At 44.6% G+C, this 13,818-nt stretch overlaps 1 protein-coding gene across 1 annotated transcript in view; it reads right to left on the bottom strand.

Annotated features, from left to right (window-relative positions):
* The window catches only part of TENM4 (teneurin transmembrane protein 4), a 385,057-nt gene that overhangs the window by 104,980 nt on the left and 266,259 nt on the right, over positions 1-13,818 (bottom strand). Inside the window, exon 14 of the mRNA XM_022593930.2 lies at positions 1,113-1,259. Within this exon, the coding sequence (XP_022449638.2) occupies positions 1,113-1,259 (147 nt within the window). The remainder of the gene's footprint in view (positions 1-1,112; positions 1,260-13,818) is intronic.

Consider the following 13,818-nt stretch of genomic DNA (forward strand, 5'->3'; position numbering starts at 1 on the left):
GTAGAATCACGCTAAGTAGAAGGTTCCCAAAGGCTGGGATGCTGAGTTTCTGGCCTGTTGACTTCCTACTCTGTGCAGTATATCAGAAAGTCCCTTGGTATAAATATGAGGGAGCTGCATAAACACATCTGGACTAGGCCAACCGTTAGGCCGTCATTATAAAGGAAGGATGAACTGTTTTGATCTTTTTTTTTTTTTTCATATCTCCATCTTTTTCTTCTCCTAGTAACCCCTTGAGATTGATAGAGTCAGGAGGGATCAACCCATCTTCCAAGTGGAAAAGCAAAGCGCATTGTGTTTGTATTTATACAAGTTCCACACAACAGAAAGACAAAGGCTAACTCTAGGACTACTATAAAGGCTGGAAGGGCTCTTATGATCCAATGGCCCCATTTTATAAATAGGGAGTGTGAGGCCCACTGACATCGAGTAGCTTGCTTCAGGACACACAGAGCACCAAAGACAGAACTGGGGTTAGAACCCCGGACTCTGCACTCTTAGCTAATAAAAGTCCCACGAGACTAGGCCTCCCTTCCTTAGGGTTTTGACCGCCCAGCACTTGAAAAAAACCCAACGGCAAAGACAAATTCCACTACAAACCCACAGGGACAGAAGGTGTGGAGGCAAAGGTGGCCCCCAGCATGCTTGGTGAGGGTTACCACCAGAATCAGGGGAGAAGGGACCTTGACAAAGGTAACTCAGCCTCCCTCCCCTGGAGAAGCATCCTTGCTGCCACTTTCTGTGGTACAGAATCGGGTGGCCTCTTCTTGTCCACTTGCAATGGCGGTATCTCGTAACGTTGCCAGGCAACTCATTCCATTAGTGAATTATTAGAAAATTCCTTCTTCCATATGCCTTCTCCTCTGCACTTGCTCTCAGAGGAGGGTAACTACTTTTGTTTGCACCAGCTAATTTTAATGAATTCAAATGGAACAACCAGTGATATGCACTCTTTCCTTAGATGACATGTGCCGTTTTATGCCTACCCTGCAGGCCCCCTTGACTGGACAGCTGGTGTGTTGGTGGCCTGTTATCTCAGTAACGCCCACCCTCCACTCTGTGCTTCCCACAGCCCTGGAGATGCACAGCACCCATGGGTGCCAGAGCCCTACCTCCATCGTTGTCTTTGCTGTCACCACAGGCAGTTTCCATGGACGTGTCGCAGCCAGCTCCTCTCCAGCCCAGCTGGCAGACGCAGTGCCACCCATTCAGGTCCAAGGTACATCTGCCGTTGCCATTGCACAAGCCAGGGCAACCCTCTGCAAGGCAAAGCACACGGAATCAAGGTATGATCATCCACAGCCACCTGGTCACATACACGCACACTCTGCCTGTCAACTTACAAAAGGCTTTCACATTCGTCAGCGCATCGATGCCCGCAGCACCCGGGGAGGCCTATCATTAGAACGGCCACTTTACCTCGAAGGCAACTGAGACTCAGAGGTGGAAGGCCTCACTAAGGATGCACAGTGATCAGGATTCTAGAGCAGGAGTCAGTGGATGTGGACTTGTCCAAATTTGATCACTGGAGCTTTTAGGCTGCTCCTGGCTGCTTGCTCACTCTTGCCTGTTTTTCCTGTCTCTGGTGGCTGTGTGGAACAAGGGAATCATCTCTCTATTTACTCCTCTTGTCCCCTCAGCACTTCTGGGTCTCATTCTAAAAGGCTGTACTTTTCTCAGGCCTTGTTACTAGGTTCATTGTACTGAACCTTAGGTTTCTCATTTATTTTGTCCCGTTTTCTCCTAAACAACTGTCTTTGCTTTCAGGAAGAGTCCTGGAGTCTTTTTTTCCCCATCTTATCTACAGCGAGTAAAGGGAACCCGGACGACTGCCACGAGAGACACTAAGTAGGGCTGTCTGTGATTGCCATTGCAGGTTTGGGCGGGCTTCCCTTCCCTAATTTTCTTCATCTGTACATCTGTCTGCCTGTCTGTCATTTATTAAGCACCTTCTCTGGGCTAGCACTGGAGGTAGAGAGATGAGTAAGACTTAGTTCTTATTCTTGAGGAGCATGTAGCCTATCAAAGGAGACAGGTTTGTATAAGCAAAATATTTCACTGCTAAGTACCCTGAGGGAGATGTACAAAATATGGTGGGAACCAAATACAGGAGTGGCCATCTGCCTGAGAGGGCTGTGGGTGATTCAATCAAGGAGGGTCAGGCAATATTTAGACTCTGCCTTAGGTCTGCTTTGACTATATCATAAGGTGGGGAGTTACTATTCCAGTAGATTTGCAGGTTTTTGTTGACCACCTTTTCAAACCCTTCTCTCTCTGAGTCTGTAGCTTAGAAATCTAGGCCTGAGAATCTGTGAAGTTACACGGTTTACTCCAGCTTCTGTGTTGCTGCTTGGTTTTCATTCAAGTCCTCCTTTTAACAAATCTGCCAATTCTTTTCTCAGAGGGGCTATCAAAATATTACCTCCCTGGGATGTCTTCTCTGGCCCTTGCTCAGTCTCAGGGAAAGGTATGGATGTGAAAGCACTCTGCCATCTATAAAACTTGTTTTATTATTAAGAGCAGCAACTACAGCTGCAAACTAAATTTTCTATCACGAAATAACTGAAAACCGACCCATTATTCTTAAATGGGACAAGTGTGGATGTGGCTGTCTGATATAAGGCCTAGGCCAAGGTAGGTACTCACTAAATGGCCGATCAAATAGAATCTAAAGCTGTAGTGTTTCAAGGCCTTCTGGTAGTTGACTGTTCTTACAAAGTAAAAGAAAAGAACATGTTCATTTATACTTCAGATGTTCAATACAGATGTTCAATACCAATCCATCAATCTGGCCACTGTGGTCCATTCAAAGGAAGAAACATTTACGGAGTGTGTACTCTGAGCCTAGGAGGGATTCCTGGGGAAGTTTTGAAGCAAATGTAGATAATGGGGTCACAGCAGAAGCCTGCTGGGAAAGGTGGGAAGCCAGCAGCACGGCCACCCCAAAAGTGATCGAGAAAGCAGTTGGAAAGCACAGCAGCAGTGCTGTGACGTGCAGGTGACCGCCCAGGCGCTCTGGCTCAGTAGCTAACATCAGCCACCCCTCCTGATCTAAGCAAACACAGACTCCCTCTTTTTCCAGTTAATCCCATTTAAGTTGTGTCCATCCAGCTGAGACTTTAAATTAAGCCTCCTATGTATTTGAGATCCGTTTTGGAGGAAGAAGAGTCCAATCGTTAAGAATGGTAGTGGACTGCTTTCTCTTGCTCCAAGATGTAGCCTCTTGTAAGATGCAAATAACATCTCTTACCTAAGAGCACACGCTTGGGAGCCACATCAAAGGCTGGCTCTGACACACAGTGCCTTTAGGACACCCAGGCACCTTATTTAATTTCTCTGAGCCTCAGTCTACTTATAAAATGGGGTTGTTGGGAGGATTAAATAAGATAATGTATGCATGATGCACAAAGCCCGACATACAGCTTGAACACAGTATCTGAATCTTCTACTCACCTTGACCTTCTCTCTAGTTCAGTAGAGGGACTATAATATCATAAGTTGTATCCCTAACCTCAGGTAGGGGTCATAGAAAGGCAAAATAGAAAACTGAGGCAGTTATCTAGATCAGAGTTGGCAAGCTTTTCCGGTAAAGGTCCAGATAATAAATATTTTAGGCTTGTGAGCCATATGGTCTCTGTTGCAATTACCCAACACTGCCACTGTAGCTTGAAAGGAGCTACGTACAATTTATAAATGAATGGGCATGGCTGTGTTCCAATAAAACGTTATTTACAAAAACAAGTGATGAGTCAGATTTGGTCTGTGTGCTGTAGATGCCAAACCCTGGTTTAGATGCTTCAGGACAGTGATGACAATGCCAGTTGCCATATACTGAAGGTCTCCTATGGCTTGCCACTGTGCTAGACGTTCTACATATATCATTTCCAAACTAAGTAACTTTCGGTTATATTTTCCAGATCCTTATTTCCTAGGGCAGTGCCAATTTCACACACTTTAATCCTAAATTTTTAATAAAAACCATGTGTTAAAATACAGTATGGACTTTGTACCTTGACAGACCTCAGTTTAAATCCCAGCACCACCATTTTACTTACTATCTGTGTGATGACTGGCAAATTATTTAACTCTCTAAGCCTCAGTTTTCTCATCTGTAAAATGGAGGTAATATGTAATTCAAAGAGTTGTTAAGAAGATTAACGGGATAATGTATATCAATTATTTAGCACAGTGGGTAACACTGGTAGGCATTTAACAAATGACAACTGCTGTTATTATTATTGGGTTTATTTTGTTTTAACATTGTATAACTTCACTAAGAAACTCACAAACCAGAAAATAACCCTTTGCCAATCCAAACTGTGTCAATGTTTGGGTCAGAAGCTGTGGTCCTCATAAATATAAACCTTGCCAGAGGGAGCTGAGACAAACCCAATGACGTGGTCATGGGGCCAACACGCAGCTCAGCAGGAAGCAGCGAGATGGGTTCAGGGTCACGAGTGTCACACCAGGCCCACCGTTTCATGCTTTCCTGGCACTCTTTCCCCCTGAGAGCAACTGTCCCGAGCATACTCAAATTATTAATTTTGCAATAGTTTACTGCCTTACTCCCTCCACTAGAATGTAAACTTGCCATAAAGTTGCCATACTTGCCACAAAGGCAACCTTGGACCTAATCCAGTGCCTTGCTTGGAGCCAGTACTCGGTATGTACTTGTTGAAATGAATCAGTGAATGAGGTGGAGACCTAGGTCCTGCCTGACTAAGTTGTGGGATCTTGGGAAAGTGATTTTTCCTCTTTTGGCCTCAATTTCCTCATCTGTGAAATGAAGGTTTGGATGAGATGCTCTGTTAGGTCCCTCCAGTACAGCCACCCAATAGAGAAGGTCAAAACAACTTCAAATTTGATGATTTTGTTCTTAATTTCAACAAACTTTACTTAACACCTACTGGACACCAGGCATGTGTTAATTCTGGGGTATACAGAGCTGAGACATAGCCTCTGCCCTCAATATTTTTATACTCTATTTATCGATACCCTTCGTTCCAGGGCAATTTAAAATGGACCTTATAATCTCAAACAATACTTCTCAAAGTGAATTCTTTGAACTACTAGTTCTATGAGGTCCTCAAATACAAACTTCTGTAAGTCTGGAAAACAATATATCCTATATTCTTATCCTAGAAAGTCACACTAAATATTAATACACTAAAGGCTCTGGGAAGTCTTATAATAAAGAAACCTGCTTATTTGAGTATCAGAACGCTTTCCTCAGAGCTATTCCTCCCCTACCCACAACCATTTACAGTAATGCAGAATATTCCATTCCACAAAACCCTCTGTGGGAAGCTCCTCTTAGCACACAGTGCCTGGAGCAACACATTCTGTGCTGCTCTTAAACTGCCAGGAGGAGCCCGTGTTCTTGGGGAGGGTAAGCTCTACATGTGAAATTACAGCACTCTCTCCACACTTTCTTCAAATGGACCAGGTTCTATCCCGAGGGTCTGCACTGTCCTACCAGTTTCAGGGTTTCAGAGAGAACTGTAGTACCTGTGGCTTGAATGAGGTTTGCTCTCAAGCAGGAATTTGCATCTGGGATCAACACACCCCCATGAGCCAGTATGAGGAAGTCTCCTCTGGGGGACTTGCAGACTTTCTTAAAGCAATATGCCCATCTTTACCCATTGCTAAAGCTCATTAATTCCACAACCCTGAAATTCATCAATAATTCAGAGAGCCCAAGTGAGATTAACAATCCCCTCTGGAACGACTCACACCAGGCATTTGCCAGAGCCAAAATAATGTAATTTTAAGGTTTAGAGAAGGGCTAATAAGCTTTTGAAAAGAAACGATGCCCTTTAAATGACAGGGGACCGCTTTATCTTCAACCTCCTGCTTAAGCCTAGGAAGAAGCCTCCCTTGAAGCTAGAAGACTTTCAGAATCCTTGAAGGTATTTAATTTTTACTTAAGTGGTAAAGCAGCTATGCAACACACCTAACACAACAAATGTCCCATTTATGTTTGTTTCTCTTTCTGGTTTTCTTGTGCTTTTTCATCCCTACCGTCACTTCCCTAGACGAGGTCACTGTTTTTTCCCTCCTAGATGACAGCAACAGTCTCCTAATTGGTCTCATTGCCACCAAATGCTCCTTTTCAACTCTTTTCCACAATATGGCCAGATCGATCCTTCCAAATCACAAATGTCATCAAGTCATCGTCCTGCTTTTAAAAGCGGGATACCATGCTTATGTTACGGCCCATGGTCTTGGTCTATGGGGCCCTGCCTAAGCTGGGGAGAGCTCTTCTTGCTAAGTGGCCGTGGGACTTTCTCTATCACAATCGTCATCATACTTCGTTGGAATTATTTGTTTTAGTGTCTTCTCTGCTAGGCTGGGACCACTTCCGTTGTGTGGCATCCACATTTCCTGGCACTTAGGAGGAGTTCAACATACTTGCTGAGTGACGGTTGTTTCCTCAGTGTCTTCCAATGCAAGTGGAAAGCAAAGAACAAAGGCTGGTTTGTCTCTGAACTGCAAAATACTCTACTCTGAAAAGTCTGGGGTTTGCATTATATCGGTCTCTGAATTCTTTTTTGGGGGGGAGTTACCAGTACCCACGATACCAGAAAGCCAGCCAGATGGGGCTTGGTCCAGACCTAGATTTTGGCAAGAAACATTTGTCTTTTAAAGCACGTTATGATTCACTGACCTAATCCAGCTCAAGGTTTGGTGATATATTTTCTGAACTAAAGATCAGAACGGGTGGTTTGAGAGAATACGGGTCACTTCCTGGTGAGGTTGCCAGTTTGGAAGACAGTTTGGAGGAAGAATTTTGGAAATGAGTGGGACATTCTTGGTGACTTACCGTGACAGATGAAAGAATACTGGAAATACGGATTAGGCCAGGAAACACAAAATCCTGGGTTCTGCCACTTACTAAGAGTGTGATCCAGAATGGGCCACTCAGCTTCTTCAACTTTAATCTCCTTCTCCAATCGAATGAGTATATCTATTCACTTGAAAAAATTCACAGGACTCCCTTAAGACTCATGGATATGGAAAAACCTCACAAAGTAGGAAAAAAAATCCACCAGCTATTAAACTTAATCCATACTGAGGCTTCCTCTGATAATGATTATGTGTGCAATGCCTAGTTTAAAGAGGCTCAGAGGTGCTACTCTTTCTTGCTGGAATAATTTTATTCTTGGTTGAAGGCCAGTACGTGAAATGCGAGGCAGCTTGCTTCTCAACACCATTGGATGGGCCCTAGTACCACCTTTGCTGTATTTGGCAAAGATATTCCAGTTGAAAAGCATTTAGTCATTGATGTTTCCCTAAAATCCTTTCCATCACTTTTTAAACAGCAGTTGCCTATCTCTTATTAAAAGCCAATTTAACCTTTTTCTTTACAATTTCAAAAATTAGTCTGGTTAATGAAGTCCTTCTCCAAGTTAACGGTGAGGCTAAGAATATGATGATAAAACAGCACAGCTAACATTTACTGAGCATCATTCCTGCCCATGTGCTAAGCACTTTACATTCATTACTTTAATCAATCCTCACGCCAATCCCACCAGGCACGTCCTGTTTTCCTCATTTTATAAAGACTCTGAAGGGAAGAGAGGTTAAGAAACATGGCCAAGATCATCCAGTTCATTAAGTATTGGAGTTTGGATTCAAACTCAGGCAGTCTGACTTCAGACTATGTTTCCTTAGCCAATGAGCACATATTTGGTGCCTGGGGCTGTGAGGGCTTGAGGATAAAAAGCTGAAGATGGCATGGTATTTCTCCTCCGGAAGCTTGGGGCCTTTCTGGAGCACACGTATCTGATCGTTCTGAGACTTATTCCTAGAGCAATGAGGCCTCTTTGGAAAATTGGGTACCATCTACTTAATGTACATGTTTAAAACAGAAGGAATTACTTGGCCTGTAGGGAACACTCTTCAAAAATAAAACTTACCAAAGTCAGGCCTTCTCTGAAAAGGAAAAAAAAATCCAAACAAACAGACCATTCATTTCCTGAGGTAAGGGGTCTGTTTTCCCCCATTTCTCCAGAGCCTGGCACAGTATCTAGCACACAGTACTAGTACTAGTGGGAATGGAGTTCTTAGGATTTCTTAGTTTGCTCTGGGGTCTCTTCCTGTCTCAGGCCACCCACCCTGGTTCCCAGCATCTTCATTCTGATGGACCAGGGGCCATAAAGCATGGGCAGGGTGACATGAGATGGGGTAGAAAGGGTGAGGGGGTGTATCTGTGTATGGGGAGAGAAGGACAACAGCACAGTGGTAATGTCACAAAACAGACTGAGCACCTGGGGCAGGGGAGAATGACACTCCAGGTATATCAACCATCTTGTGACCAAAACCCCGCCCTCTGGGCAGTGGCTGCTGTGACAAAGCCTGGGATGTGGCAGCATCGAGACACCTTGCTTATGGGGTATATATACATTTCTAGATAGGCATTTCTTCTGTCTGTTATGCTCATACACAAGCACACACACAAAGACAACAGGAAAATAGAGGAAGAACACCATACCTTTAACTACCCTATCCAGATAGTGCGCTTGGGAAATAAAAGACAGCACATTTAAGGTAGGATTGAAAAAGTGCAATACTGCCTGTCACATAACCATGCCAGGTGCCAGGGAGACAAAGGGGGCTGCACCCCACATTTGGGACAGACCTGCCAGGGCGGGGAAAATAAAACCAAAGACAGGACAACACGAGAGAGAAGGAGGGAGAGCAAGCACATTCTCCAGGAAGGGCCAAAAGGAACGTCAACTCACTCTGTGATCCAGGCATTTGGAAATGTGATCATACAAAGAAGAAGACATACGGATAAGGAGAACCACAGAAAAAGGAGGATGGGAAGCTGCAAAAGTGGCTACACTCCTGCTCCATCAGCTTTATGGAAAACTAGAACTTGCCCCTTTGTCTACCCAAAGCAGCATCCACCTTCCCTCCAGGGGACGCAGCGGGACAAGCGCGAGGGCACCCTGCATGGGCAGAGGTGACCCCAGGAGGTTGGAATTCGGAAATAGGCAAAATGTGAGTCACCCCTGATATACGCCAGGGAAGTAGGTTGGGTCTTTGGTCAAATATACTGCTAGCTTATCTGTCTGCCATTCTTGTATTTTCCACGGACCCATGTGCCCACATAGACTCGAATGCAGAATGCGTGGTGTTCTAAGGAAGATGCATCTCTCCTTTGCATCTTACACAGAATGTGAGGTGCAGGTCAATGGATGTGGCTGTGAAAGACAAGAAAAAGAAAAGAAAACCTGACTCCTTCTCAATGCTGATTAACTTAAAAGGTAGAATGATGTATGCTTTGTTTTCCAACGCATACATCATTGTTATCATCACACATCATCACTGGGGGCTTATATCCAAGCACTGAATTATTTGGCAATCTAAGGTTTTGCTCATTTGTGAGGATGGGTGTCAAATGTGGCTCTGAACTAAACCTACTGTGCATATACATGGGTGCCTGGCTCTGTGCTTGGGGCAGGGCAGACCTCTTCATTCCCAGCATAAATCAGTAACAGCATTTCACCTTCCCTATTGGGCTGTGATCACAGCCATTGGAGGAGCTTCCCTAGCACCTCCTTCTCTATACCTCCTCCACATGTGTTCCCACAAAGGCTGGAGAGATGGCCATTCCCTGATGGGCTGATGCTTTCAGCCAGGCTGGTCCCCACCCTTGGCTCGATTTCACACGTGAATCAAAAGTCCATAAGAGAGGGCTCAACTGCAATGGTGAGGCCTTATCTGGAAGCCCTAGGGTTCTATAAACTGTAAGAACATTCTCCATAAAAGAAATGTAAATTTTATGTTTTCAATCCTCTGGATAGGACAGACACTGTGGCTGTTCATCCATATATGTTTGCCTCCTAAGACTGGTGGATGAGAGGGTAGGTTCTTAGTTCAGGCACCCAGGCAGTCTGTGCTTCAAGAGAAAATCTGTGCCCGGAGGCTGCGGAGCCAAGTGGAAAATTGGGAAGAGGAGTCTTCACTGGGTCTGCACGCTTCCCCTTCATTCTTCCAGATGCCGCACAGTCCATGAGCTAACAGGACGTAAGAAGGGAAAGTGAAGGGGAGCGGTGTGTTAAACAGGACTGAACAAACAGAGCTGTGGAACGACAGACAGTGCGAAACAGGGTGAGCCCACATGAAGAACCGCCTAGGAAACATCTCTGGTGAAGGCGAAGACTTTCTCGATTCTTGGTTCATCTGTCACCTGCGTCTTAGTCAAGCTCATTCATCTAATTTTGCAAAGTGATCTAAAATTGCTTAGACATCACCTCCCAGGATACGCCAGAGGAGAACCACGACACAACACACAGATCTCCTGGCTCAGCTGGTGTGCTTAGCGTTCAGATCTGCAGTTTTGTGGAGGGTCATAATCATAGGTTTTGGTAATGACACTGAACCCAGCTACAGATGAGATGGAGTGAGCCTAGATTTCTCTCACAGGGTTGGCAAGGACGACTCGGCTGGACGAGACAGGCATCATTGGGATTCAAATGACCATACCACTGCGCAGCATCCACTTGGAGGGAATTCTCTGACCAGAAAAACGTCTCCAAACTTAACGGTGATATCATGGCTCTGGTGATGAGCAGAGATTATATCCACTATATAGGCTAATCTCCCCAAACCCAGGGGCTGACCTCAGAGAGCTCCCTCTCTCTCTCTTCTATTGCTATAAGAACTATTTAGCAATAAAGATCCCTATTAAATATGTTTTTAGTACCTTTAAAAAATGCTTACTAATTTCTCAGACCACAGGCAGGAACACCAGCCAGTGGAAATGACGGAGGCACACTCAGGTCGTAATCAATGTTGTGGGTTTCAGGAGACAACAGTGGATTCCACAAATCCTGGGATTCCTTCCTCACACAGTGACCTCAGGCCACGCTGTGAAAAAAGCTGATAACAGCCAGTCAATACCAAGACCAAGAGCTTCCTGGGAATGGAAGAGAGCTTCCTTGCCTCTATTGAAACTGAAAGTGGTAACTGAGTCTTTGAAGTCCGATGCCATTTACTTATAAAAAGGCATATGCAGAAGTCCACACTGCTGTTTCTTTCACTGTTTGAAAAGCTTGGCACATATGCCCTTGACTCAAGTCACGTAAAATTTCATCGTGATTTTAAAGCACTAACTTTAAGAAAAGATGACGCCAAGTCCCTAAGCTTGCATTATGGATGGTGGATTCAGGGCTTCCCCAAATTCCTTCATCTTTCTCCTCCAGATTTCAGGATGAAGACGATGGAAGCAGAGTCATTTTCCTCTTGGACCACGTGCTTCTATGTTCCCGTCACTGTGCAAGAAAGTGGAGATAGTGGAGGCACACAGCTATTTATAAGACAAGCTCTGAGCCTTAGCAAGAGGGTAGCCTGTGAGGTCTTAGATCTCTAGCATTTCTATGACCTCCAACGTGAAAGCTTCTTTCCTTCACTTGCCTGTACCAATAGAAGTTTCCAGAAATTTCTCTTAAGATAATCCCAAGAAGCTTCAGGGGCCCCCATCAAAGGTTGTGAAGAACATGGCAAGAAGCTTATTCTTCAGGAGCCTCCGTTGACTCTAACAGCTGTATCATTGGTACCCGTTAGGTCAGGTGAAACAAAGATCATTACGGCAGGTGATGACTGGGGTGGCTACAGTCATCTGAACTTCTTTCAGATGGATGACAAATCATCAAAGAGATGTTCTTGTTAAGTTCTTGGATACATTCATGCTCTTCTCTCTTTGGACGAAGGATGGCACCCACCCTGAGAGGGGCTCACGGAGCCCACTCACTGGTCTCCAGTTTCCCACTCCAACCACGTGTGGGCTGAAAGCTCCCAGGACCATCAACTAATCAAGTTCTTGCTCTGATAACACGGGGTAGATCCCTGTCCGTTTTCTCTTTCTCCGTGTCAGCATCTGTCCTACAACTCATGGGTCATGATGTAAGAGAATGCCTCGGAGGAGGGAGAAGCATAGGATTATCTCACAGGCGCTGATACCTTGTGAAGGCTTGTGAGCTCTTGGTTACGGATTGTCTGATTACAAAAAAGAAACTCAAGAGCTACCGTTCAAAAGTGGACAAAGAACTCCAGAAGACTGTGTGGCCTTTCTTTATAATTTCCCTGCATCGGGAAGTCTGGCTTTGCTCGCTCTAGTAATTGCATCATCAGAGTATTATTTTGATCTTTACTCCCAGAGGAGGATTTGTTTGAGAATCAAGATTTATATGATTGGACAGTTCTCCTGGAACCTAGTAAATACTTCTGCATATCTGGCATCTTGAACAATCACAGCTTTGGGGTCAAGGTTGGAATTTTACACATGTAATCAGGAGCTAGCATTTCCCACATGTGTTTTGGGACCTCATAGACAAGGGGCAGTGAAGTGAACAAAATAACTATCATAGAAGTGATCCAAAATGTTGGTAAGTGTTTTCAAAGAAAGAGGAAAAATTAAACACCTTCTTAAATTTAGCTATGATTTTCAGCTTTCTCTAAAGAAACTGGAGGTCAAGCCCCAGACTTAAGAGACTCATAAAATTCCTGGAAAAGACGTCCAAAAATACGTTTTTGATGACTCTGTGTTGACCATATACTTGAGAAATGGATCCTAATCAATCCATCTGACCTTAACTTCTAGACTAGGGAAACTGGGTTCCATATACACAAGTGGATGTATTACTAGTAAGTAAGTAAGAGTGAAAATGGAAAAATCCTTTTTTATTTGTGGTATATTTTTAGGAGCAGGTGATGGGTGTGCAGTCTGTGGGCAGTGGAGGAGGGGCCGGAATTCCATCACCCCTGCAGGCCTCCTCCAGCCACCCCACTCTGTGATTCACAGAGGAAGGAACTGAAGCCCCCAGCGACCATGTGGTCTACCCACGGTGCTGTCACCAAGACCTTTCTTGAAGTTGCAAAGAGACAGATAATTCCTAACGTAAGGAATTAAGATTTGAAATAGTCTTGCTTTTTGACAAAAATATTGTCATGAAACAGGATGCCACTGCCAAATATCCTTTCGTTCTGAAACCAACCTGTTTTGAGAAAAAACAGGGAGCTTCCATAAAAGAAAAGGTGGACCCAAGCCTCCAAAAGGAGATATTTAATTCCTACTATATAACCTGCTCTGGGAAATGTCACTGGGGTAAGAAGGTTTTTAAGCTGGGGACTTGACCCAAAGAAGCCCAGACTTGTCTTACTCTTTTATGCCAGCTGTTAGGGAACCAAGTCATTCTTTCCCGTTTACGGAGGGCAACAGAGTGCAAATGAACAGGCCTTGCTCTCTTTGGATCCCACTGCGTGGAGGTCTCTGAATCAGCGTCGTGGCTCCTGGCCTCTTCTCTGGTATGGGACAGAACCACATTGAAAAATACGAGCTAGCTGTGCGATGACGCATTAGATAATGATGAAATCTGACAACAAGAGAACATTTAACACTTCGAATTTCTAACTTTTCACACCAGCAGCTTTTGCTTTTCCTAAATGATCCTCGCAGGGAGTGAAGTTCCCTGGAACATAAGGAAGTGCTTCTTGTTACCATCAAAGATTAAAAAGGGGTTTCTCCTTCTCATATCTATTCTGAAAAGAAAAAAGAAGGCACCGCCATTGTTTCCCTCGTTTGTATCTCGTACTCCTTCCCTTCCATCCAGCAAGGTTACTGAAGTGTTCCTTCGGCACTAGGGTGTTGGGTTTCTAGCGGGGATGCAGCTGGCCACGGGCAGAGACGCACAGAGGGCAAGTTGCCATGCGGGGAGATTAGACAGGGTCAAAGGAAACGCGCACCACACAATGAAAGGTAATAGAATTCCGAGCCAAAGTCCTTTCATCTGAGCCACTATGACTAGTCCT

The sequence above is a fragment of the Delphinapterus leucas genome, chromosome 7, assembly GCF_059928025.1.
Source record: "Delphinapterus leucas isolate spDelLeu-1000000601 "Yukka" chromosome 7, BTC_Dleu_Yukka2, whole genome shotgun sequence".
Lineage (NCBI taxonomy): Eukaryota > Metazoa > Chordata > Mammalia > Artiodactyla > Monodontidae > Delphinapterus > Delphinapterus leucas.